The sequence below is a fragment of the Cyanistes caeruleus genome, chromosome 3 (genome assembly GCF_971803275.1).
Source record: "Cyanistes caeruleus chromosome 3, bCyaCae1.hap1.1, whole genome shotgun sequence".
Lineage (NCBI taxonomy): Eukaryota > Metazoa > Chordata > Aves > Passeriformes > Paridae > Cyanistes > Cyanistes caeruleus.
In genome coordinates, this window is record NC_141703.1 from 11,152,872 (window position 1) to 11,179,187 (window position 26,316).

General features: G+C 37.8%; 1 protein-coding gene across 25 annotated transcripts in view; it reads right to left on the bottom strand.

Moving 5' to 3' along the window:
- GK (glycerol kinase) overlaps positions 1 to 26,044 on the bottom strand; it is a 34,798-nt gene extending 8,754 nt beyond the window's left edge. For 3 of the 25 annotated variants that reach the window (XM_086879831.1, XM_086879836.1, XM_086879828.1), the window contains exons 1-16: positions 25,781 to 25,942; positions 21,486 to 21,594; positions 18,042 to 18,115; positions 17,355 to 17,461; positions 16,740 to 16,817; positions 15,679 to 15,758; positions 14,562 to 14,699; positions 14,031 to 14,140; positions 13,267 to 13,333; positions 10,747 to 10,782; positions 10,087 to 10,154; positions 8,689 to 8,731; positions 7,953 to 8,033; positions 6,305 to 6,383; positions 4,320 to 4,416; positions 2,661 to 2,745 (exon numbers count right to left, since the gene is read on the bottom strand). In XM_086879831.1, coding sequence (XP_086735957.1) covers positions 2,661 to 2,745; positions 4,320 to 4,416; positions 6,305 to 6,383; positions 7,953 to 8,033; positions 8,689 to 8,731; positions 10,087 to 10,154; positions 10,747 to 10,782; positions 13,267 to 13,333; positions 14,031 to 14,140; positions 14,562 to 14,699; positions 15,679 to 15,758; positions 16,740 to 16,817; positions 17,355 to 17,391 — 999 coding nt within the window. In that variant the 5' untranslated portion in view covers positions 17,392 to 17,461; positions 18,042 to 18,115; positions 21,486 to 21,594; positions 25,781 to 25,942. Of the gene's footprint in view, positions 1 to 2,660; positions 2,746 to 4,319; positions 4,417 to 6,304; positions 6,384 to 7,952; positions 8,034 to 8,688; positions 8,732 to 10,086; positions 10,155 to 10,746; positions 10,783 to 12,634; positions 12,653 to 13,266; positions 13,334 to 14,030; positions 14,141 to 14,561; positions 14,700 to 15,678; positions 15,759 to 16,739; positions 16,818 to 17,354; positions 17,462 to 18,041; positions 18,116 to 21,485; positions 21,595 to 21,985; positions 22,054 to 23,194; positions 23,318 to 25,419 lie in introns of those variants that run through there. The other 22 variants (XM_086879835.1, XM_086879839.1, XM_086879830.1 and 19 more) reach the window with 16 other exon arrangements.
- Between the last annotated feature and the right edge of the window lie 272 nt (positions 26,045 to 26,316).

The window sequence follows — 26,316 nt, forward strand, 5'->3', positions numbered from 1 at the left end:
TAGCTGAAAAGTGTTGAAGTGTTTGCAAGGGGTAATTAACTAAAATGGAGTATTTAATTCACTGATACCTTTCAATAAGCTTTTTAGAGGGTTTCCTTAAAAACGTAAGACTTGCCTCAAACCTTACTGGTTAACTGGGAACACTATGGCATTACCCCACAATCACCATTAAATACAGAATAGTGTTTTTTCTAGGGTTTTGTAAAAGCAGTCAGTTAAATGTCTCATTTACATTTTGTAAGGTTAGTGCACAATTTTTGTTGACAAGTTAGGCATTAACAACTACAGAATGATCTTCTCTCTGTAATTTTTCAGTGTATTTAAATAAAAAAGAGGTGTGTTTTTCTCAGCTTTAAATGACAAAGCAACACAGACCACAAAAAAAGACCAAAACTACAATGCATTCTGCTCAGTTCTGTAGCTCACAAAGTACCCAGTAATACAATATTTACCAGGAAAAGTCAACATGCTGTTTAAAAAAGAGCCAAAAAATTGTAGGCTTGCAAGACAGTGAAAACTACATGGAGATGAGCTGTCCAGGAGATTCTCACAGCTTCCAGAAAGTAAGCTAGCAAAGTTCCTTTTCAGAAAAATCTTTAAAGGAACAAAAGGAACTGCCCAGGATAAATAAAGGTTAAAAATGACAAGGTAAGAAGAGCAAGGCCAGTTTTCATGATGGCAGCATATGCCTATGGGCTTGAACTTTTCAATACACTAGAAATAAATTGGAAACCAGGATTCTTGCACAAAGTTTGCTGACAGTACTATATTAGTACTTATTTCCTTCACATAAATGATTTTACATTTGTCTAAGGTGATATTACCTTCTTTTTTTACCATTTGTAAATTCAGCACCATTGGAGGCCCTGGGTATGTTTACCACTGTGTAAAAGCATGTTGGATCAGCATGCACTCAGCATAGATAAAAATAATGAAAAGAATGCTAGAAGCCATGAAGGGTTGAAGGAATAAAACAAATCATGGTCATGCTGCAGCTATCTCAATTGGATGGAGGTTGGAGGGAGAGCAGGGATCCAAGTATGTAGATTTTGCCTAATGACAGCATTGTATAGCTCTTGGAACTGAAAAATTGCTTATTTTTCCAAAATGCCTTCTGGAAGAAAAAAACTTAACAAGTGTCATCTGTCTGCATAAGGAAGAAACTTTTTGAATAACAAGGTACTCAGAAGGAGTGAATGTCACAAACAGGAAGGAACTCCAATGAGGATGACATTTGAGGGTTTTCCTTAAGACTTCCCTTTTCACTGGAATTGAAAGAACTTTGTTTTTGACAAGGCAGAACTAATAATGGATCTTTAGAAAACATACACATATTTTACCTGTGTCACTAGGACTTAATCTGTTCATTTAAGAGTGTCCAGTGCCTGATCAGGCACTCCTGTCATTGTGATAAAATCAGACAGACTGAAGTATGGGGAAGTGTTAGACCTGTTCAAACAGTGAACTTCACCCTCACTCAGTCTGACAGCTTTATTCCCCTCTCTCCTGCTCCCAACCACATGCCCTGCCTTGCATTCTGACATTTGCTGAATGACTCTGTGAGACAGCTGAGGTCATTAATCCAGCAGAAAAATAGCCCAGCAAAAAAAGGGATAATTTTCTGTTGGAAAGTTCACTGAGCTGTCACATGAGAGAGAATGGATGGGAGGATGGACAAGGAAAGAGGAGCAGACAACAAATCAGTTCAGTTGCCTGTAGCTTTACCCTGACTTCTAGTACAAGAATTAAAAAATCAGAATGCTACTTCCAATTTCCTTCATAACCTTCTGAGGACTCAAGAGGCTGTCAGGACAGCTTCAAAAGCAGAAGCCTTGGTGAAATTGCTGTCAGTCTTTTTCAGTGAGTACTTCACTCCATGTCACTACAGAAACAGCATACTGCTTCCCTCATCTTACATGGTTTGATCAGGATGCTATTTTAAAAATCAGTATGTTTAAATAACAGCAGTTTAATTCATGTAATCAAATTAAGGCTTGACTGTTATCCTGCAAGGTCTAGGGATTTCATTTCCTCCTGTATTTGCACAGAACCCAAGGATTGCAAACACAAGGAGGAGTAGATGGTGATATAAAGATTCAATGCTCATACTGGTATCAGCCCCTTTGATTTGGCTGTGGGATTCATTTCCTCTGTGAGAATTTTGGTTGGCTGTTACTGAATGCCAGCTGAGGCATTGAAGGATGGAACAGGCAAGGAAGTGAAGCCAGATTTCCCTTGGTATGTTTACTGCTGTCTTGCTTTAAACTCCTTTTTGTTCTTGTGTACCAAATGCAACATTAGTCATCTCTGTCACAGCAGACCAGAAAGTGTAATTTCCTACACTAATGGAACTTTGTAGTCATGTCACTGGCCCTGCCATTTTAAACATTCTATGTTCTGCCCCTCAAAATATTCACAAAATATGTTCAACTTATTTTACATGCTGATAAAAAGCAGCATTACCACTCAAAAAAAAGTACCACTCTATTTTAGTTAAGTCCAGAGCAGCTATTTTTCAACATTAGCAACAAGCAAAGTCAAGAACAGCATCCAAATACAATGTAAAGCATATGACTAATCTTCATTAAATCTTTTAAATCTCCTCTTTTTCTGAAGAGCTACAGCTCCTGTGATCACACTAAGTTACAATTTGCCTTTACCTCTCGTGTTTGAAAGCAGACTGCTTCTAGTGCAGCAAAGGCGATGTGGTTTTTATTAGTAAACTGAGTAAGGCCACAGATGATACTGTTGAAGAGAGAAAAAAACCCAATTAGGACATTCTTCTTTATCAGACCTAAACGTATACTTCACACCTAGGACTTCTAACTCAAATCTCATTCAGTTCCATAGTATGAAGTCTACTTTTTAATATTAAAAACCTTGTTTTTCTTTAATCTAAAGTCTTGCATTTTCCTGACAAGATGCTTTCAGGATCCAATCAATACAGTTGCCATAAATCATCCACACACATCCACAAACACCCCCACAAATTCTAGTCTGTCTTTAAGAAAATAAAAAAAATATGATTGACATTGATTTCTCTTTAAAAATGAGATAAATTATCACTAAAATCTTAATAAATTCTCTAATGCTTTCAGTTCTTAAGGAAAAGCCCATATGGGTCAGTGCTGTTTTCTAAATGTTTGAAATTGTTTTCAGGTCTAGTCTGATCATTAGTTGCTTCAAAGAGATTTTTGGGCAGGGGAATTATCCTACAGCTAACCGAGCTGAATTCTGCCAATGTACTCTGAACAGCAGAGCAAACAATCATCTTTTATTCTATTTCAACAGCTGAGGAACAGCACGGTGCTACACAGAAATACTGCAGGTTACATGCAAGTTCAAAGATATTAAAGAACTTTTTTCATTGTTACCATTCAAAAAATCAGTTTTTAACCATTACAAAGTTAAGTACTGTGATATGAAAAATTGTAAAAACATCTAACTCAGATTTTTCTTTTTTCTTAAAGAAAAAGATACATACAAAAAGCATCTGAATTCTAAAGATGCAGCTGTTTGAAGCCTTGGGAACAAGTTAGCCTTTAAGTCTTCTTTTTCCACTCTAGGAAAGTTATTTTTTTAATTATATTTGTTATGCTTACATGACTGTAGAACATTTTGTGGTTCCAACAGTAAGCAAGCTCACAACAGCAGAAAACACAAGTGAAAACCTATTGTTTAACTTTTACCAAGTGGTTGAGTCTGAACTACCAGGAAAGGGACTGGAAAAAAGGAGTAGAAAAGAATTTTCAATAGACTGCAAAGAGATCTGTATACAAGGAGAAGGAGGCAAAGTGGGAAGGAATTACATAGCCTGAGACCGAACTCAAAAACACCAATTAAATATTCCTCCTTTACTACTTTTGTTGCCTGACAGTTCACAGGAATGCAGACCTCTTCTTTTACTTCAGTGAGATAAAAACCCTTTCTGAACCAGAAATTGTTTTCCTGCCCTGCTGCCCCACACCTCTTTTTTTTTTCTAATTTTTTCGTTGGGTTTTTTTGGTTTTTTTTTTTTGGTTTGTTTGTTTGTTTTGTTTTGTTTTTCTTATTTTTTCTTTTTTGAGGAGGGGGACAAGGAGAGGTGAAGAGAATGAATAGTTGGTCTAGCTAATCCTTCCTTTCTTCACAGTAGCAGTTGCTGTTTTGAACAGGTTAAATATACAACAGAAACACAGTAACTCATGAAAGTACCACAGAGAATGGTGTGTCCAGACACATCAAGGCAACAAAAACAACAGCTTCACATACCTGGATGGAATAGTATTTATAAAATTATTAAATCCCCCTGCAAATGCAGTGTTTAGTCAGATCCTTACCCCCTTGCACTGGGTTCCCAGTATGGTGCGTACAGTCCTGAAAATGCTGGCACAAAGTAGCAGCCATAAGAAGTTCCCACCTCTGCAGCCAGTTGTTCTAATGCACACACAAAACACTTACTTAGCTTTTCCCAACTATACCAACAGGTAAATACAGCACTTAAAAGTGCTATTATTTAATTAAGAAAAATATTCAGGATATCTTAGGTAGCTACAAACATAATCCAGCCATGTATACAACTAGAAAATACAACTAATGCTGGCACTCTGCTTCTTGTTAACCAGTTTTCCTTTTGTAACAGTGTGAACAGAAGACGGAGCATAGGGAATTGCGGGAAATGCAAAATGCAAAATCAAAACTGAAACCTAAAACGGTGTACTCAATATTCTAACCTAGATTTTGTAAGGTTTTCAAATGTTATCTGTCATGTGGATAAAGAATGCAACCTTCAAAGCGGCCTGAAAGGTCACACTTTACTTACATTTAAGTCAAGGCAAGCAAGTGAAACTGGATCAAGACCAAAGGGAGTTAAGAACTAAATTCCCATTAATTTCAAATGGATTTAGAGCTCCAAATTGTCAGCTTATGTATTTAATCACAAGGCCAGCTAGAAGGAAATCTAGATAGGAAAGTTTCTTGATATGAGGATAATAACTGTGGATATATGAACTCCTCAATACCAAAATATTTGTAATTTTAAAAATTTTACTAAGACATTTAGGATGACAAAAGAGATAATGCTAATGAACAGCTCTTTCCTGTAACAAGAAAGGAGCATTTTCTTTCTGCTTTTGCAAATTTCTTCTGTTTACATTGATCAGAGAAATATAGCAGTATAAGAAAGAAGTAGAAAGACATCTTCAAAAAGTCTTTCTAAAATCATTCCTTCATACAGACGCCCCTTAAAAAAGAAGTGAAGGCAGAAGGAAAAGTTCAGTGGAACAGGAAGAGATGATTAATCCCTATGTGACTTTTACAGCAATGACAAGGTTAAAGGTCCTGAAACTCAAACCTTCCAAAGGTCTTGACAAACTTGTGAAGAGGTGCTGTAGTCTCAACAAATGGCTAATTTATGTGACAGCAGTTTATATTCTTCTGGGTGATCCTCAAAGCTTTCTTTCAGAAAAACAGATTGACGCTCTAAGTTTTTGGTAAATCTTTCAAGTTTTACATAAAATTTTCATTCTAAATTCTCCCACCTTTGAATAAGATATCATTTTATTAAAAATATGTAATGAATTTCTTTCCAAACCTAAATCTCATTAAATCAGTCACTTTCAAATGTTTGCCTTTGCATGCTTCTGACATTTTTTATTTTCCAGATTTTGATATGTTCCTAGTTTTTATGTTACAAACCAGCTTGTTTCATTCATATGAATTAGAAAATATCAAATACAAATATACACAAATGCTAAAGGATTACTGCATTCTTAGCCAAAACAGTTTACTATCCTCCACATCTCCTTAAAGAAGCAACTTTGCAAACTGAGATCCCTATCTCGATGGACATGAAGCTGTCTACATAAATATTTGCACTTGCAGGGTCTTAGGTTCTCATGTTTTTGACAAGAATATGTAGATTTAGGATCAAATCTATGCTGGTTTCTGTAATACAGACTTAAATACTCTTGGCTCTGAGAACTTTAGCACTTTGTAAAACCAGGAGATACTCTGTAAGTATCTCCTGGTACCTATAATTATCTTCCTGAATATCTGCTTACCAGGGAAACTACTAAAAAGTAGAGACTGCAACAAACCAAAGCTGACAAAGCCTTCCCAAGACTGTGTTGATAGTCTCTATGAAATATATGTATCAACAACAGTGAGCTCATGGATGCAAAGTAAATTTTTGTTGTGTTTAAACACAGCAAAATGTATGCACCTTTCAGCTTTTCTTTACTTAAATATTTTGAGTTTTCATTTACCAATAAAGACATTGTGAGATTGGAAAACTTAAAAAAAACCTGAACAACTCCATACTCACCAACTTCCTCTGTAGACTGAGCAATACCCAGATTGTCCCTCAGCCAACGAACAACAGCCCCAGCTATTGCAACAGATCCCTGAAGGAAACAAAGTCACTCCATTAGGAGACAACAAGTGGTAGCTTTGTGCTGCTTTTGAAAAGACTGGGGAGGACAGGTCACTGTGGCCTCCACCTGCAGCCTTACAGTCACAGCGTGAAGCACTCCCAAGCATACTCACAACCAAACCACAAAGTTTCTTGGCATCTGGAGACTGCCATGTAAAAAGGGCAGCCTGTTACACAAACTCCAGGTAGAAAAGGTATTCCCATGAGGGGAAGTCATATATTTTTATGTTTTGATTTAAAAAAATAAGACTAATTCTGTGTAGTCTAAATACAAACATCCAGAGAGACAGAAAATTTAGGCAATTGTGCATTTGCCAGCAAAATTGCTCTGTTGCCTCAGCAAATGGCCCTGAATGGCATCACATCAGAGATAGCATGGCTCCCATCTAACCCCGAAGCCAAGTCCAGTAGACTAAGTAAAACAGTAGCAGCATTATATATTCATTCAAAGCCACTGCTAGAAGGGGCAGGGGTGTTTTCTAAGCAGCTGGCTATTACAGTTACAAGATACCAGTTTGATTACAGGAAAAGGCTGAATCCACATTTTCTGCCTCTCTGCATCTCAACCAGCAGATTGTAGATGGTTCTAGTATGGATATAGGACAAAGCACACTTAAAAGCTTCTGTTGAAGCTATGTTTTCAGACAACATCATTAAAGACTTGGAGGTGAAGAAGCAAAGTGCAGGTGTTTCAGCATGCAGGAATTCAAATTACTCTCAAGACAGTTTCAGTTCTTTCTTTAAGAACCTGGGTTAAAAATAAAACAAACCTCTCACACACCCACACAAAATAAAAATTCCAGAGTTTGCCAGGTCATGACAAATGCAAGATACACTCTCCTCAGGGAAGGAAAAGGAAACAATTGCAGCCTCCCACATCCTAATAAAGTACAAAAAACCACACACTATTCTCACAGTGAAGAAAATCCTTTGTTTCACATGGAAAATACAGTCTGTCTACAAAAGCTCAATAACAGCATTCAGTGTGTGTGTTTTGGGAATAATTATTATATTACAATACTTAGCACATTAAACAACATAGATGGAAGAATAACAATTTTGTTGTTCTAAACAAAGCTTTGGTGCCAAATAGGTGCTCAGTTGATCTGTGCTTCAGAAGCAGAGCTTTAGAAACCCTGAAGTTTAAGCATAAATACAATTTTCTATAGAACTTGGATGCCCTCAGACTTGTTTGAAGAAGTGAGAAACTAAATTCTGTAAGTAGGCACCTGTATCAAAGAGGTAAAAAAGATAAATTTTTAAATGAAAAAAAATCTGAGAGACTGAGTAACAGAAAAAATGTTTTAGCCACCTAGTTCTGAAAGTATAAATGATGCAATGAGGAAATATTCTTTATTACATTACATGATATAGATTCGAGACAGGGATAACCAAAACCACACAGAAGCCTTCAGGCACACAAGCATAATACCTAGCTGTTTTCATTTCTGCACAGCTGAAAATACTATAAAAATAACCAGATAACAGAAGTAAGTAAGAACATGCATCATTACAAAAAGGAAGAAATTACTGAACTTACCTCTAGTGCATAAAAAGCAGGTTTGTCTCTGCCCATTTTGTAAGCTATTGTGGTTATAAGACCATGCTCAGAAAACACAGTCTATATGGGGAAAGGGGAAAGAAAAGGTAAAACATGAATAAAGCAGAAAATACTTAAATAAAAACATTCAAATTATAATAAAGGGACTGAACCTTCAAACGAAATACGTAAAGTTTAAACAAAGTAAATTATCAGTCACTTTAAACAAACACCTAAGATAGAACACTCATATTGCTGGTGCTAATTCTTGTTTCCACAAACTGCATAAAATCTTCCCATCTTCCTTACAGAAGAAAATTGGGGGTCTTTAGGGTGTGATGTAAATGAGAAGGAAGACTGAGATTTGTGCTATTTAATCAACTTAAACTACAAATAAATAATGAGAGAAAAAGAAGGGAAGAAATAAAAGAGACAAGACAAGGGAAAAAGCACACGATTAAATAACATAACAATCCTGTCTGGGTACAAGGAAAGAAACTTGTTAAGAAAAGTTCTGTTTGGAAATTTAAGGAGGTAGGAAATTGAGCTCACAGAAACACCTTGAAAAAATTGCTACTTTTATTCCTTTGGATTTCAGTATGTGTATGTGCTTTTCCCTTTGTCTGGCAATATAATTGTTATTAATAAGTCCAAGAATGTCTAACATACAGTGTGTTTCAGAACTTAAATAGTCTGTGAAAAACAAAAAAACAAACAACTCAAAAATGCAACTTACCTTCTGACCTGTGTTGCACAGCAAGAAACAACCCGTTCCATACCTAGCATGAAAGCAAGGCAAAGTTAAAAGCAGAATGTTTAAAGAATAACCTATTACTGCAATCCATGAGTCCCCTGTGAAGAATCAAGACACCATTTTTTGACCCCTGAAGGTTTTGCAACCTTTGACTGATGACAAAACTATCCTCAAAAAGTTGATTTTAATGCAGCCTGAAGCTGAAAAATCTAGTCACAAGTCTCTGTCTCTGTGCCTCTCTCTCTTGCTATTTCTTGTCTAACACTTGATCAAGGAGAAATATGGCTGAAAACTAAGTGTAAATTCCTCTTTGGTGGTAGTGTTTACCTACTTCAATTTAAGTTGATTATGAGAGCAACCTTATAAAATAAATATTTCACAATATTAAAGGGGAAATTTTAAGCAACTTTGTTCCTGTCACAAAGAGGGTTTTCTTTAGACACATCCCATTCAAAAATTTCTGAAAATGGCATGTTTCCCATTTGAAGACCAAATTATATATGTGTGTGCATACACACTCATATAAGAACATAGTTTAATATAAGGGGTACAAAGTACTACAAACCACTCCAACTTACTCTAAGAAGTTATTCTTGAGAAAAATATTCTTTACCTTTTTAAAACCCTCAAAATTAATCGCTTAAATCAGTACTGAGATAGCCTTCAGTTATATTTGGAAAAAGAAATAGTAAAGCAGTAACAGAAACAAATTAAGATAGACTGATATGTAATCATACCTGAGAAACTCCCATACTTGACTGTGTATGTCCCTACATGCTTAGTTAAGCACCTGGTTGTAAATGGAGCAGTAAGTCATTTCAGCAGACAGCTTTTCCTCCAATGATTGTTTGATTATACCAGTTGCCTGATTTAACTGATCAGCTATTTTAAACAAAGGACATTAAGGGGCTGAGAAACAGCAAAAAATGAATGTAAAATTCTCTGCTCTGAGCTAGACATAGGAGCAAAACTAAGCACTTCAACTGAAATGGACCCTTCCCATCCAAAGCTGTGTCATTCAAATCTATGCAATCTAACTCACTGTCCTGAATTTGCTTTACCTTAGGTCACCATGTAAATGTCACTGCAACTGTTTTAATCTGTGTTTTGAAGATTAAAATGAAAGCCCCCTGTCACATAGAGATTTTCCTTACAGTGACTTGTGCTCCAAGATACACCTCACAAGCATGTAACCTTAATATCTTCATTACTTTATATGAGAGTCATGACATAATTTACTTTGTGGGTCAGCACACTCAAAAGGTAGATCTGTAATTACATCTAAACTACAAAAGAAGTTGGCAGTTGCTTGAAAGAGAACATAATACTAAATTCAAAACAGAACATTGTGTTTATCTTACTACGTTCCTAATAACTTACGTGTTTTTTGCTTGTCCATCTTGAAAACACATTTGCCCAACAAGAGCAGCATGCTGGTCACCCAAACACTGAAAGTGAGAGATTTTTTCCTTTAGCACGTGTCCTCACATGAATTACATATTTGATTATAATCTATTAGTAGCACACAGGTAATCGAAAGCAAGGAAACACCTACAGAGAAAAGCTATGCTTTTTATTACTTTTCTCTCTGTAAGAACTGCAAATGAAATGTGTTCTGCTGCTTATGGTGAGCAATTTAAAGAAATAAGAACTAAAATTTACTATCTTTATACATTGGAAAAAGCTGAGAATTTGCCAAGGATGCCTGTATTACGTATATACTTTTATATAAATGAAGCAGAGCATGCTTCTATTTTGTAATGTTACTCTTTTACTTAGAGATACCAAGTTTTCAACAGCACTACATATATGCATTAAAGCTCTCATTTGTATTTCCACAGCCAGACCTTAACAATAATGGATCAAGTAGTGATTCAATAGTGATTCATCTTCAAAGGACTACTTCCTGTTTAACCTGAAGTGAAAAACCAAGAACTTAATTTATAGCAGGATTCAGTCATCTTTAAAGATTTTCCTATGGCGATATGTTCATACAGTTCCAGGCTGTCATGTCAGAGTATAAGCTGAAGTAGGACTTACCCCAGAAATTGGTACACCTGTCAAAGCTCCAGATTCCTGTTTTGCAAAACAAGAAAGAAAAACTCTGAGTTTATCTTCCCATGAGTAGAATTGAAGGCCATGAAAAGTAAGCTAAGTTTCTAATGCCCGAAGGAAAACAAGGAAGGGTCATGTAAGCAACGTGGTTCAGTTCAGGTATACACTTTGTTTCAGTTTAATGCAGCTCATGTTTAAGCCACTAAGAAATGGAGAGCAGGAAGTTTTACAAATATACTTTATGTGACCTCAAAAGTTCCAAGCATAAATTTTCTTGAAAGAATACTATACAGAAAATCCAGTTCAGTGTAATCTGTGCAGTAGACGCCAAGTGTAAAATGCAAAAGTGCAAAATGATAAAGTGATTAGGAAAAAAAAGGCTGTGGCAACACTCTAGGCAAAGGCAGATGCCTGATTTTAAGATACAGAGTTTTAAGTCTCGTGTAGGCCTTCTTCAAAACACTACCAGTTTTTCAGTCATAGTCCTGTTCAGAATCATAAAATCATTTAAATTGGAAAAGACCTCTTAGATTATCATGTCCAACTGTTAACCCAGCGCCGCCAAGTCCACCACTAACCCATGTCCCTAAGTGCCACATCTAAACATCTTTCAAGTACCTCCAGGAATGGTGACTTCACCACTTCTCTGGGCAGCCTCCTCCAATATTTGACAAGCTTTGAAGGCTCTTGTTTTATCACTATTACCTGGGAGAAGAGACCAAATCCCACCTGGCTACAACCTCCTACCAGGCAGTTACAGAGAGTGGTAAGATCCCCTTCTGACCCTCCTTTTCTCCAGGCTGAACACCCCCAGCTCCCTCAGCTGCTCCTCACCACACCTGTGCTCCAGACCCTTCCCCAGCTCCACTGCCCTTCTCTGGACTCGCTCCAGACCCTCAGAGCCTTTCTTGTAGTGAGAGGCCCAAAACTGGACACAGCATTTGAGGTGTGGCCTCAGCAGTGCCGAGTCCAGGGGGACAATCCCTGCCCTGCTGCTGCTGCCACACCAATGCTGATCCAGCCCAGCTGCCTTTGGCCTTCCTGGCCCCTGGGCACACCTGGCTCATGTTCAGCTGCTGTTGACCAGCAAACCCAGCTCCTTTTCCTCTGGGCACATTTCCAGCCACTCTTCCCCCAGCCTGTAGCTCTGCCTGGGGTTGTTGTGTTCCAAGGGCAGGACCTGGCACTTGACCTTGTTGAACCTCACAGAATTGGTCTCAGCCCACCACTCCAGCCTGACCAGATCCCTCCACAGACCCTGCCCTCTAGCATATCAACACTTCTGCCCTACTCAGTGCCATGTGTAAACTTAGTGAAGGTATCCTGAAAATTTTATTTAATTATTTAACTATTTCGTGACAATTTCTACTTGTTTCTTTAATTTTTTTTGTGCAATTGTGAAAATGCATTTTCAATAAAGCCATGCAAGTGTATTTCCAATCTGAATTTACTTTTCTTTAATTCTCATTTTAATTAACTGGATTTAAGATAACTGTGTTTATAAATGCACTAAAAAGCTCTACATGAATCTGATGTTTAGCTACCATAGAATTAACATTTTTAGATGGAATGGACAGTTTTTCTCATTTAGAAAATGCTTTAGCTAACTTTTATTAGCCAGTATTTTTTAGCTTACTATAAAAAGAAATATTCAGCAATGTGGAAATTAAGACAAACACATACATTGAAGATCACATTTTAGAAACAATTTTGGCAAGAACTCTAATTGTATTATCTCAGATTTGGAAACACACAGCAAGTTTATTGGCCTAGAAAGTGCACTTCTTCTAATCCTTAAACCAATGAAAATGCACAGCATCTGAGCAGAACGGGTAAGATATAGGTGGTCAGCCTAATGGAAGCCTCTACTCACCCGGCTAGGACAGATTTTCTACAGCCAGCAAAAGGAAGAAAAGAAAAAAAAAAATGGAAAGAAAGGGGAAGAGAAACAGAAGTTCACATTTAAAGTGATGAGCAATTCTGTTCTGGTGGTCAGGCAGTATCTTTTTCCATTTACCTTGCTCATTCAACTTAATACAACTCACTCTTATCCAATCTTCACATAAATAAACATCAGCAATAACTTCTAGTGGCCTTTCCGTTAACACACCAGAAAAAATATTAACATTTCAGGGAAGTTAGAGTCCTACTTAAAAAAATCCATCTTGTAACTTGTCTTCACTAGAAGATACATGTATTCTTATCTAACAATAGCTCAAATTGCCAGGAAAAAGAAGGCAAAATCACAACATCCAGTTTATCCAATCTTGAATTTCATTAATTAGATGCCACTGTGTCAGAAGAATTGGTGCTGCATTAAAGTAATCAAATACTCAGCTTCCTATAATATTATATAACAGTAGATAAAAGTGTATTAATCATAAATCAAGCAATACAATAGAAAAAGCCATTAGTCCTAATCTATGGAATCTGTCAAATCCAAATCCAAATGGATACAATTATATTTTTACAAGATGAATTTCACACAAATACTGGAAAACATACCATCAGGCCATAAATCTCAGAGGAGCTTCGTACGTTTGGAAGTATTTCCATAGGAATATCAAAGAACCTGAACACAACAAAAGACAATGCATATTATATAGTCAGTGCCAAATCAGAAAGCATTTTGGATATATTTTCTTAAATAAGTTTAAGCTATGAAGAGAAAAACAACCATAAAAGGAACTTTTGTTTCCAGGTTTTAATCTACAGCTATGTGTTCTTCCACTTGTTACAGTGGACACAGGATTTTGGAGTAAAATAGGGTATATTTCAGTCTTTGAGGATAAATCCAACTCTTTTACATAGAAATTCATGCCTCTTCCAACAATATCTTAATAATACACTTGTTAGTAAATTTGAATTTCAAATAGAGCCACTATCATTCCAGATACTTTACAAATTTGATTAAGTAATAAAGAAACTACTAAATCACAATATTCTGAGTTGGAAAGGACCCACAAGCATCTTAAGTGAATGGCCCATAGAGCGACTGAACCCAGAACCTGGGCATTATTAGCATCATGCTCTAATCAGCTGAGCTAAATTGCTGCCATTAACCAGGCCTCCATCTACAGAAAGATGCTGCTACTTTTAGTTAGTCCAGACCATTGTAAATTGGACATCTGGGGAACAACAAATCTTAGTCGTTAATGTCAACAGTAAATAGAACAGTACCTGCTGATTTCAGTTTAGATAAGAGATTCTTACCTTTAAACAAGATAGAAACTATTTAAATAAAAGTATTACTGAAAAAACGAGCTTACTTGCAAAGCTCAGGATCCCATTCCAAGGAATGAATGTTGAATAACATTGTTCTACTGGCATTGGTGACATCTGTACAGTGAATGCCTCCATTCTTTCCACCTGTCAAACTCTAAACAGAAACATCACAGCATTCATCAATGGGATAGATACAGGCTTGCTTCAACAAATCACCAAAAAAATTCAAAATCACAAAGTTTTCACCTTGGGATTAGAAACTCTGGTATTTCTGCAACAACTAGAGAGGCAGACCTAATACACCTTTCTAAAGTCCAAGATTTTTCTGAAAGTGTGATCAAAGTTTTACAGCAAACTGTAATGGTAGGTTACCCATAAGCATCTAGAAAAAAATACAGTGGTACAGGGATAGTAAAAGTTCATCTTGCAAGATGAATTACTTTATTGGAATTTCTTTAGTAGCTTTTATTGACATCATTGTGTCATCAGTGGGCATCGTCTATCACATGCATGGAGATTTACATGATATGGAAATTCACTGTATGAAGAGTGATAATAAGCTCACAAATACATACCCATATAAGCCATGAATCAATAGTCCCAAACAGAGCTCTCTGATCCTCAACTGCTTTCCTAATCTCTTCCACATTATCCAAAAGCCACCGAAGTTTCACTGCACTAAAATAAGTGCTAAGTGGAAGACCGGTCTTAAACTGTAAAATTAAAAAAAAGGAATTTAAACACCATGAAAGTATCTTTTCCATAAATACTGTTGTTATATGTAAAAATTGTGATAGTAAGGGAAAAAAGATACAAAATTCAGAGAAATTACACAAACTTGTGCAATTATTTAAATAAGTACTAAGCATACAACATGCAAGTCTGAAAACATCAAAATCAAATGGCCAGTGCAATAATGGATACAGATCAAAGCTGATCTAAATGCAGTTCAAAGATCATCTTCGTGGAAGAAGTTGTTTGCAGAAGGCCTGTCTTATCTAGGATATCTCCATATGACTAGACAATAAGTAACAACAACAAAAATGTGCAGAACAACACAGGAAGGATGACATTTGCATTCTACCAGAACCTGAAAATGATCTAAGTTTATATACTTTTTGACATCTGTTTCCTGCCTATAGGAAAACATACAATATAAAAAATACATAATACTTGTTCAATCAGTAAAGGACAACATTAATCAAACAATTGTGACACCTTTTTGCAAGTATTTAGTTTCCAAATTGTTATATATATGACCACAAAAAAAAGTGAATTTGCTCTTTATGAACAATCTTCCTTGTTGTCAGATTAGATGGAATTAATTTCAATATCAAGGCACAAGAATGGATAATACATTTCAAACAGTAAATTACTTCCCATTTTTTTTTTCTACTTTATTTTTGTGTGTAATGTTTATTTTATATTGGCTAGATAGCACAGAATTAGGTCTCACTATTACTCATGTAACTTCTGCAATGAGAAATTAAATGAGTGTTAAACATTTATTTTAAGCAAATAAAAAAATTTCTAGTCTCAGATTGGTGTCTTATGCTCATTTTTTATTATTTAACAAGCAAAGAAGGGACTAGAAACTACAACTGACTTTGTTTTGGGGAATTTTAAACACATATCTCCAAAACACTATATATTGCAGCAGCTACCATTTAAATTTTGTGGAATATCTCCTACCTTCGAAAAAGTTTTGTTTTTTCCTGGAATTCTTTTAAGAAGACGTTCAACTGTTGACTGGGTTCTCAGGTCAAGCCACACTAAAAACATGAATTAAATTAACTCATCATGTGATTTAATACACAAAAAGTGACATGTTCAGCCTGCTTCTATGAAACAACAGCTCTTACCAAGGAATTCCCATCTATTTTTATCTTTTCATGTAGTTGAAAGAATATTGTATTGCCATTGTATTTTGAAGGCACTGTTGTAAAAATTAAAATGCCTAGATAAATCCATTTGATTTAGAGGAACAACCAATTTGAGAAAGAAGCAGGATTTTCCACAAATAGGATATTTACTTTATCAGAATTATAAGAAAGTGACTAATGCTACTTTGCAGCAGATGACTGTGACTAAACTAAGAAGTTAAAACAAATATCAGGATGATTATTTACTATTTCTATGTAAACTTTCAGGACTATGTTGGAGTTATCAAGGTATAGCTAGGTTTTAAGATAAAGCTGTTTACTACATATATTTGCTATAGAAAAGTTCTGGTTTTACAGTCATACTACACCAAACTAGATCTGGCATTTGACATGACTTAAAAAAACAATTCTAGACAATTACCATTTTTCAGCTGAAAATATCTGAAAAGCTAAAGTAAGTTAAAAATAAAGCTCTGAGTATTAATAAGTATTCATTAAGTCATCAATAAGTATTCATTAAACCTACTTAACATGTTTTTTCCTTTTAAGTTAAATCAACAGCAACCTGAAAATAACAAAGGAAGTGATTGGGTACAACTCAGAGCATTTTATGCCAGAAACCCCTCAGGAACACTGAGGGGTCTTTTTGAAAACCAATATATTGATTTATTAATAATTTTTATGGAATAGGCTTTTTTATACTGCACTGGTGTGTATACAAACACAGTTTGTACAACACATATCAAAATATCCAAGAAATTACTAGGCTAGACCACAACCAGATCTGCACAGGAAACTACAAAAGCATTTTTTCCATAACCTGTTCGTATTATGATATTACATATTACATAGAGGAAGTATAATAGTTACCAATAGCATTATAAAGAGGTTCTCCAGTTGTCTTGTCCCAAACCACTGTTGTTTCTCTCTGATTGGTGACTCCAATGGCTTCAGGACAAAATAGAAAGTATCCTTTTCAGAAGGTTTGTTTTCCCCTTTTGGAGGGGTGAGGGAGGGAATGGAGAGGAGGGAGGAACAGGTAAGGAGAAGAGGAAAGTAAATGGGAAATAAAAAGCTTCCAACGTTTTCAAGGTATAATCTAGAAATATTACTTCTAAGAACTCATCTTTGCTGATTAACCTACATACTCTAAATTTCTCTCTTTTTCGTCCACAAACTGAGACAGCAACAATACTGACAGGGAAAACAGCTTTCTCAAATTAATGTCCTAAACTAAATTTCAGAATTTCTTCATCACCTGTCTCTGTGATTTTACAAGATAAGGTTAAGTCTAATTTGCAGATTCTGCATTGCTAATGTACACAAAGGACTTATTTCCTCATTATTCCTCCCCAAAACCTAGTTTCAAATACAATTTAACATTTTGTTTGAGGCTGGCACATGCTGCCACCTTTCTATTTATTAACTTAAAAATGGTGGTATCTGAATTGCTCAACCATGTTGAAGCCCTCTACCCATAAGTACCTCTTATGTTAGCGATGTTTATGTTCAGTTGTGCCATTTTCTCACAGGTCTTTTCCACACATTCATAGACAGAGTTTAATATTTCCTTTGGATCTTGTTCCACCCATCTTTAACAAACAGTAAACACCAGTTAATAAAAAATTGCATAAAAAGAAAAAAGAATGCTAGCCTGAAAAACAAGCTGACCATTTTAATACAATTATAGATACCAAACATGTTTTACATATCTACAGACAAAGAGTTTTGTTTTGTCTTATTCTATACAGAAGGCACTGGCAGCAAATGGTAGGTTAGTTAGGAGCAAACAAACAAAGAAAACCTCAAAAATAATAGAAAGACATTTCTATGGCCCAAGACGAAGACTGTGATTCAAATGTAAAAAATTACCAGCTTTATCACCTTAAATGAGATGTTAAGTCTCATTTAAACTTTAGTTTTAAACTTCAACATTTAAACATTAAATATGTAAATGAGTGATCTGAGCCAAGCACTTTTAGTTCCTGTAACTCAGGCACATTCCGGACACCCAGTGGGAGCTATTTTATGTCATTTTTAATGCCCAGTCTTTTATAGCAGTTACTGTGCCACTAAGAATTATTAATCAGCTTCAGTTTTGATGACTCATAGATAAAAAATCATAAGCTCTACCAAACTGTACACAAATGGAAAAAAAAAATAAAATCATACCCTTCTCTAGGGAATTCTTGCTTTATTTCCACTTGATGGTGACTCAAGAGCTCTGCTGTTTCTGCATTAAAAACCTGAAAATACATTACACAATTGAATTTTCTATGAACACAGAAGTTTAAACAATACTTAACATTTATTCTTTTGAGCAAATGCAGTGCTGAGACAACAATTACTGATAGTAATTTTCTATCATCAACCCCGATATCTATAGAACAAGGATTCAGATATATGAACTTTTAAAATTAAGGTAGGCAAAGATTATTTCAGCAAACTTTGCTGTCACTCTGTCAATTTAACTGCTTTTTTTTTTTCCTTGATGTGTTGGAAAAGAACCAGATTTTTTCTTGTGGTGGTTATAGAAGTTAAGCTCCTGATGCATTTTAGAATATCTCTCAGTAAAATACCCACTGTTGTTGACAATAACATTTCCTTAATTCTTGCTGTGCCACTCTATTGCCAGAGTTATCTGTGTGTTTTCTTGGGCTAGCGCACTTTTAGGAAGAGTAAAAATCTGTGACAAAACAAAGAAGGGACCAAACTGAAGAACAAGAAAGTACCTAGGCAAAACCCATTTTGTTTCAAAACAACTACAAATGCAGAGCTCATGAACAATCTGACAAGAAAAGAATGCCACTACAGCAACACAACACATCAAAAAAGAGAAGAACATGCAGAAAAGTAAATCAAATTTGGATACACTACAATAAAAACCAGCAGAGTAGAGAATCACGAGGACTCTATCAATGGGTGTTCTTAAGGAATCACAAGCCAGAGGTTCTGCCTTGCAGTAGAAGCTCATTGAGAATGCACAACAAGCCTCATTAACCAGCAGTGGCCTGTTCCCAAAAGAAATCTCTGTTGAGGCCAAGCTCAGGGACATCCAGTCAAACATTCAAGTGTACAGTGATTGGCCAGAGTGCCTGGCTGGACAGTGGTGGCATTCCTGTGGGAATGGCTCTTTCTCCCCAGCACCACACAGAATCTTTTTTGGGAAGAACATTTTTGGGACCTAGAAAGTAAAATCTAGCAGCAGGTTCAGGCAAACTGCAGAACAAGGCAGTAGGACACCATCCTACCTTTTTATGGCAAGCAGAGCTGAGCCAGATTTAGAAACCACTCGCATGCTAAAGAAACAAAATTCAGTTATATCCATCCACCCTCTAGGATACAACTGAATCTTTTTGATACTTGTTAATGCTCTCTTCTAATCCCACAAATTTTAGGAATTTCTCTTAAAGCTTTTAATCCATAAACTCTTGGTATCACCTACACAGTACACTTTACGCTGAAACTATTACAACAACTCTGACAAAAAGGAGATGAAGTTCTGATTCTCCAGTTTCTTCGGAACTTTAAAGAGTATCTTTAGAGTGAAACTTTGAAGTTCAGAATCATTCTACTTATGTATTAGAATTGCAGAATAATTCAGGCTGAAAGGGACATTGAGAGATGTCTAGTACAACCTCCTGCTCACAGCAGGATCAGCAATGAGATTAGAGGAGGTTGCTCAAGAACTTTTCTAAGCAAGTCTTGAAAACCTCCAAGGATGAAAACAGCACAAACTCTGGAAAACACTGAAAGCTCCACTGCCCAGAAAAGAAGTCTTAAAAAGGTACATGATCATTCTTTTCTACTATCAGCTGGAAAGATTACATAGAAAGAACACCACCGAATTATTTTTACAATATTTACTTTTCTGTGTTTCATCTACCAACTTAGGCTTGACATGAATCTATCCTAATAAAAGAGGAAGCATTTACTACACATTTGGAAACAACTTACATAATGGGATATGTATCTCAGAATGCTATGCAACATAGTTAATAGGAGAGGTTGTTTTCCATGTATGCAGTAAGATTTCTTTATTTGAAATTGCCTTTCTGCCAACAGCATATTCACATTTACTCGGTTTTTAGAATAAAGACGGAAAGATAGAAGACTTTTTATTTAACCTGTATGTATATATCTGACACACTAACAATGTTAAATATCATGTCATAATCATTCACCACTAATAATTCAGTATTTCTTGAAACAGAAGGTAATGCAAAGGATTCCTGCCAGTTGCAGGAAGTACAGATTCAATTTGACAAAGTCATCAAGTGAATGTGGAGTGTGTGACTTGCAGACACAGCAATAAACTGTGACAGGAATACATTTTCAACTGAAGCAATAACACTATAAATGCACAGATTTTTTCTTATCCACAGAGAACTAGGCAAACACACTTTGCTAATCCATCACAAACAAACCAGCAAGCTTCTGACATTCTCAACAAAAGAAGTAGACACTCCCTGTTATTCAGGGCACAGGATTAAAAAGTTTCACTGAGAGCAATCCCTGTTTGAGGCCAGGTTGGACAGGGCCCTGTGCACCCTGATCTAGTGGAAGCTGTCCCTGCCCATGGTAGTGGGGTGGAACTAGGTAATCTTTAAGGTCCCTTCTGACCCAAATCATTCTATGACTTTATGACTTCTACACTGATAACAGAATTCTGATATGTGGAAAGATGCCAGATAGGAAAGAGTTGCTAAATTTAAACCTACAAAATGATAAGTAATATAGGGAATAAATAGAACAAATGGGACCACAAAGCCTTCCTTTCCCACTCCCTCCAAAAAACCACTACTGTTGTAAAAAAAAATTCCTTATACAGTCCCTCTTTGACAGTGGAGATCTAGAAAAATAAGTGCCAGTAAGTATGAATAATTCAGATAAGGTCAATACATCCCAGGTGTATTTTGGGATGGAAACAGGTTTGAAGTGCATTTCAGTAATTTGTTTGGACTAGAGGCTTTCAATCCTTTCATACTCATTAAGAACTGATTCCAGTTTATGCTACTGATCTCTCAGTTGTGGGTGTGGAGGGAAAGCCAAAGTCAGTTTTGCCCTAATTTTTTCAGCAAAAGTAATGAAGAATTGTCCAGGCTGTTTGGACTTCCACAACTGTCTTGAACAAAGATGAAAGCGAAAGACACCAGGTATGTACTAAATTCTCTAGGGAGAGATTAAAGAAAAGGAATAAATAACATCCTCCCTTTACTCCCAACAGGAAATTAGAGCTTGAACCTTGAGTCTCCGGACTGCAGAGAAGAAAGGCCTACACAGGTGTCCTGTATGGGAACAAGCAGAGGGGTACAGGGGCTGATCATTTAATTCAAGCTTTTTATAGCATCTTTAATATAATACATCACATAACATCAAAGGGTGCAGTTACATATTATTACATATTATGTATTATATTCATATTATGTGTATTATGTTCATGTTTTGTTATCTTAGTGGAAAAAAATTCCTATCAATCACTTGTAACAATTTTCAAGGAATGAACAGAAATATAAGGCTTATGGAAGTGATGCAAGAAGCTGCACAACTGAAAAGACAGTAATGAAAACAGATTTTAGAAGTAACTTTTTATATCTCTCAATCTTTGTCATGTACCTCTAACTGAAGAAAAGTTATTTCTGTTATTCCATGCTGTATCCTCACGAGTTTCCATCAAGCTGGAACAGCCCTGGCTTTGCAGGCAAACAAGCTCAGAGGTGGAGTCCTGAAATTGCATTGAAATCAACCCAGCTGGGGTGAGGATGAGACAAATAAGAATTCCCTCTCCAGCATCTAACTAGGAGTAGCACAGTCAGAATTTACAAATAAGTACAATTTAACAAGTCTCCTAGAAATTACCTAGAAAAGGGTCAAGATGAACAGCTCTCCCTCACCATCTAGGAGGGGTTTACAATTATGGGAATTTGAAGTAGAACTACAATGTATTTTAAGTGATAAGAGCTAGGGGGAAAACTATTTACAATATTTTTAACCATTCTTGCTAGTTATATCAAGCAAGATTTTCTCTTTCTCAAAAGGTCATGTTACTTCAGTAGAGGGGTAAAATGGATTCCACTCTGAAGAGAAAGCTCAATGGGTATGAATGTCTTCCTTACCTAAAATCAGTTCTTGGTTATTGAAAAGAATGCTTGCAATGTGATACAGCTTTGTTTGATTGTTTCTTCTGGTGAAGAAATAAAGGAAAAAAGAAATATTTTACAGAGGTGGAAAAAAATTGTTCTGTGTTCTGTGGCTGACTGACAAACTTAGAACTTAAAGTACTGTGTAGGTACTTCACTGTGTCTTTCAATTCTTGAAGTTCCTGGATAAAATGCCAGGAACACTATCCAGCAAATATCTTTCAAGTGATCAAACGGTTCAGTTTGCCATTAGCTCCTGATCTTAAGACTTCTCACAAAAGAAGTTATAGTGTACTTATATGATTCTTGAATAATAAGAAATGGAACATGACAGATTAAAATATTGGATGAAAATATTCAATGAAACATCTTGGCCAGAACTCAGACATCTGGGTACACCTATTTAGCCTACCCAATTTATATTCCTGCTCGATATGTTTAAGAAAATTAGCCTTAAACAATTGCCTTGTACTCAAAACACTGTCTTGTCCCTGGTAACTTGTCCCCTAGTAACTCTGTCTTGTCTTGTCCTCTGGTAACTCTGAATCTGTTACCCAGGTTCAACTGAACTTAACAGAAAAGTTACAATCTCAAAAATAATTACAGTTCATTTTGTAAAAGTAGATAATAAAAGTAAAGATCCAAAATAGGTTTTGTGGAGGATAAAGCTACAGCATAAAACTACCACTGGATGTGTGCTGTGTGAGAGGCAAGATTAATAAGAAGTGACAGTAATAGAAATGCACCTGAGTTCTGGTGCTTCTTCAGCATCTGTACTCATGCAGCCTCCTCATTCACACAAGCAGGAGAAACAAAACTTGTGTATGTGCACAGGATAATTTACTCTGAATCTCAAGAGGTCACCTAGCCTAACTCACTGCTCAGGTAAGCCTAAATTTAAAACCAGGTTGTTCAGGCTGTTTTTCAGTCAGGCACTGAATATCTGCAAAGATGGAAATTCCAGGCACCTTCTCAGCCACTGATCCAGAGCTCTCATAGTGAAACATTGTTCCTTTACATCTATTGGACATTTCACTTGCTGCAGCTTATATTCATTGCCCACTGTCTTTTCCTGGGCACATCTGAGAAGAGGCTGGTTCTGTGTTCTCCAGAAACTGTGGTTAGATAGGAGAACACCCCTTAGCCTCTCTTGTGAGGAAAGAAACCCTGATCTCCCAAACCTGCCTTCCATGGCTTTGTGCTGCAGCACAGGGATTCCTTTGGCTGGATGAAATCCAGTTCTTCAAACTCTTGTCCTCTGCAGGGTCCAACATCAGACACAGTGTTTCAGATGCTGCCTCCTAAATGCTACACAGATGGCAACAATTACTTCCTGAATTTTTCTTAATTGCAGCAGCACAAGGATGCATTGCTCAGGTACATCCAACCCGATGTCCAGCAGGAGGGTGTCGTTTTTCACTAAGCAGCTTAGTAGCATTCTACTTCAAGTGCTAAACTTTATTTAACTTTATGAATATCCTGGCAGGCCCCTTCTCCAACTGGAATTTCAGTCAATTTGTCATTCCCATCTGAAAGAACATCCTAACCCATCCCCATGCCGGATGAAAATGCCATGAGGTATCAGCCCTCGCTACTGACTGCTATGGACACCACTGATAAATGTGCCATCTGTAATTGTAAATCTACACTTTGAACCACTGACTCCATTGGACTCTTTGCCTCCATTGGACCATACAGTTATTCACCCAGAAGAACTTTTAAAGCTGGTAAAAATCATATGTCTTCTACTTAAAAAATCAGGCAACAGTTGCACTGAACTGCTGAATGCACAAGTACATAGTAAGCATCAAGTTGATTTTGACTTGAGACTTGGTGAAGACAGAAACTGTTGGAAACACTATATTAAAAAAACCAAACAAACAACTATGTAGAGAAATCAGTGAGAAATATATCGAAATCAACTAAAAGCAAAAGACCAACAGAGCCAAGGAAATAATTTGGGCACACACAATACATTACATTCTGGCTTGAAATATTTCAAGGCAAAATCTCTCTTCCAGCTGCAGAGATCCCCTTCCAGCACAGGATTCTCGAGATACACATGTTGTTCTCTGAATGACTGAGGTGAGTCGTAGCAGATCTCTGCACATTTTTCCCTCTTCTTTCCCTCTCCCCTAAGTTCTGATTTAACTCAGTGATCATGTATCTTATTTGCTCAAGCCCATGTAACTTTATTGTCATAATGACATGATCACACTGCGAAGCTAAAGACAATGCTGTGTGCTGATGTTAATTGTGAGACACTGAGACAGATGCAAGAAGAATTTAAAAATGACAGACACAATATTTTTTTCTTAAAAAAATTAGGAAGCATCTGAATCCTCCTGTAGACAGGCAAAATCTTCCCAACTGCATAAAAGCCATTGATGAATGTGTGCAGCAAAAGAAATTCGTCCTATGAGGAACTTGTAAAAATACTTGTAAAAAGAGCTAAAGTTTTACTTCTACTAATATTAAGTATTACGCGGCCATGGAGCCCCCTCATGTCGCGCATTATCCTTCTAGGATAAGAAAAAAAGTTAATTTGGCATATACATAATAGCAGATAGAATTAATCTTCATGTGTTACAGGGACCTTCTTCAAGTTTGTTCCCAAAAAGGACTCCTGACTGGCATCCAAGACAACCCACTGGTGTCATTTGTCAGTTTGGAGTTTCTCTCCACCCCCAGAACTGTGTTTTGTCATTTGACAATCGTATGAAGGTCGTGATATTGAGTAATAATGGTAACATAGGTCAAGAAGATATTCTAGTCTCCTGCTTCATGAAGGAACATTTCACATGGGGGAAGCATTTAAAGAAAAAAGCAAGGGCAAACCAAAACATGAATCTTCCCAATTCATACTTTGCACATTTGACAACATTTTATATCTAATTATCTCTATTCCACTTCCATGAAGGAAATTGTCATCGAGCCTTAATTAAGTCAAACTACCACGACTTAACTGACTAGGGGACAGTACATTTGTAGAATTTGCAATCAAGAAGTATCTACAGTAATTTTCATACACATTAGTTACAGCCTATTACATAATACAGAAATAACTAGATCCTTCACTAAAGGGTCAAATATGCGATTAATATATTAATTCTCCTATCCTTAAACTTATCTTCTTCGAGTGTTTAAACAAATCAGTGTTTCACAAGGTGTGGAGTTTCAGCCACCTGAATACCTACAGCGCACAAGATGCACTGACATTAGGGCTGGAACTGCAGCAGTCACTCCAGCAGGCCCCGGGCAGGTTTTAGCGGGGAACACAGTGGAGTCATCGCATTGTTTGAGCACCAGCTAATCACAGTCACCGAACTCGCACGGATCTATTTCCCCAGTGCCTGAGGACCTTGTCCATCGGATTCCATTCGGGGCGAGACACCCGACAGATCGCAAACCTGACAGATTGCAGACGCAGCCTGCTCGGAGCAGCGGGATCTCGCAGTGCCTGCAGCAGCACTAAGAGATGCTGGTCTCGGGCTGGCCCGGGACCGCTCCCGCGGGACAGGCGCTGCTCCTCGCGACGCGGCGGATCCGGCATCCTCGGGCCGAGCGGCGCCGCTTCTCCGGGGGACAGGAGGCTGCAGCCGGGACAGCGCAGCCCGGCCCTGCGGGCCCGTTCCCCTGCCCTTCCCCAAGGACACGACAGAGGCCCCCGCCGGGATGGAGGGGAGTAAAGGCGCGGAAACCGCGGCTCCCCTCAGGCCGCGGGGGCGCCGCCTGCCCCCGGTGCCGCCCCGATCGCCGCGCTGTGCTCACCAGGAAGCGGGTGGAGCTGGTGCCCTGATCGATGGCTCCCACCAGCGGCCCCAGCGACGCGGCCATGGAGCCCCCTCAGCGCCCGCTCCGCTCCGTAACGGCCGCGCAGGCAGCTCGCGGCCGGCGGCGCGTGGCTGCCGGGGTGAAGCCGGCGGGGGGGGCGGGGCGGGGGGCGCTGCCTCGCGCATTGTCAGCTCGCAGCCAATCGGCGCCCGGGGCGCGGCGGGGGCGGAGCGCCGGGGGCGGGGCGCGAGGGGGTGTGTCACGTGACGCGCGGCGCGCCCCCTTCCTCGCCCCGTCCCAGCGCCCCTGAGGCGGCGGCGCGCGGGCGGGCGCCGGCGGGAGGGGGAGGCGGGGAAGGCCCGGGGGCTCCTGAGGGCTCCTGAGGGCAGCCCCGGTCGCTGCCGGGAGAGCGGCCGGAGCAGGCCCCGGGAACCCTTTCGGGTCACTTGTGCCTTGAGGCGGTGTTCCAGGGAGCGAAACGTGTCTCCTTCGTTGTCGAGAAGAGCGGAAAGAAACCTCACGCTCTCTGAGGC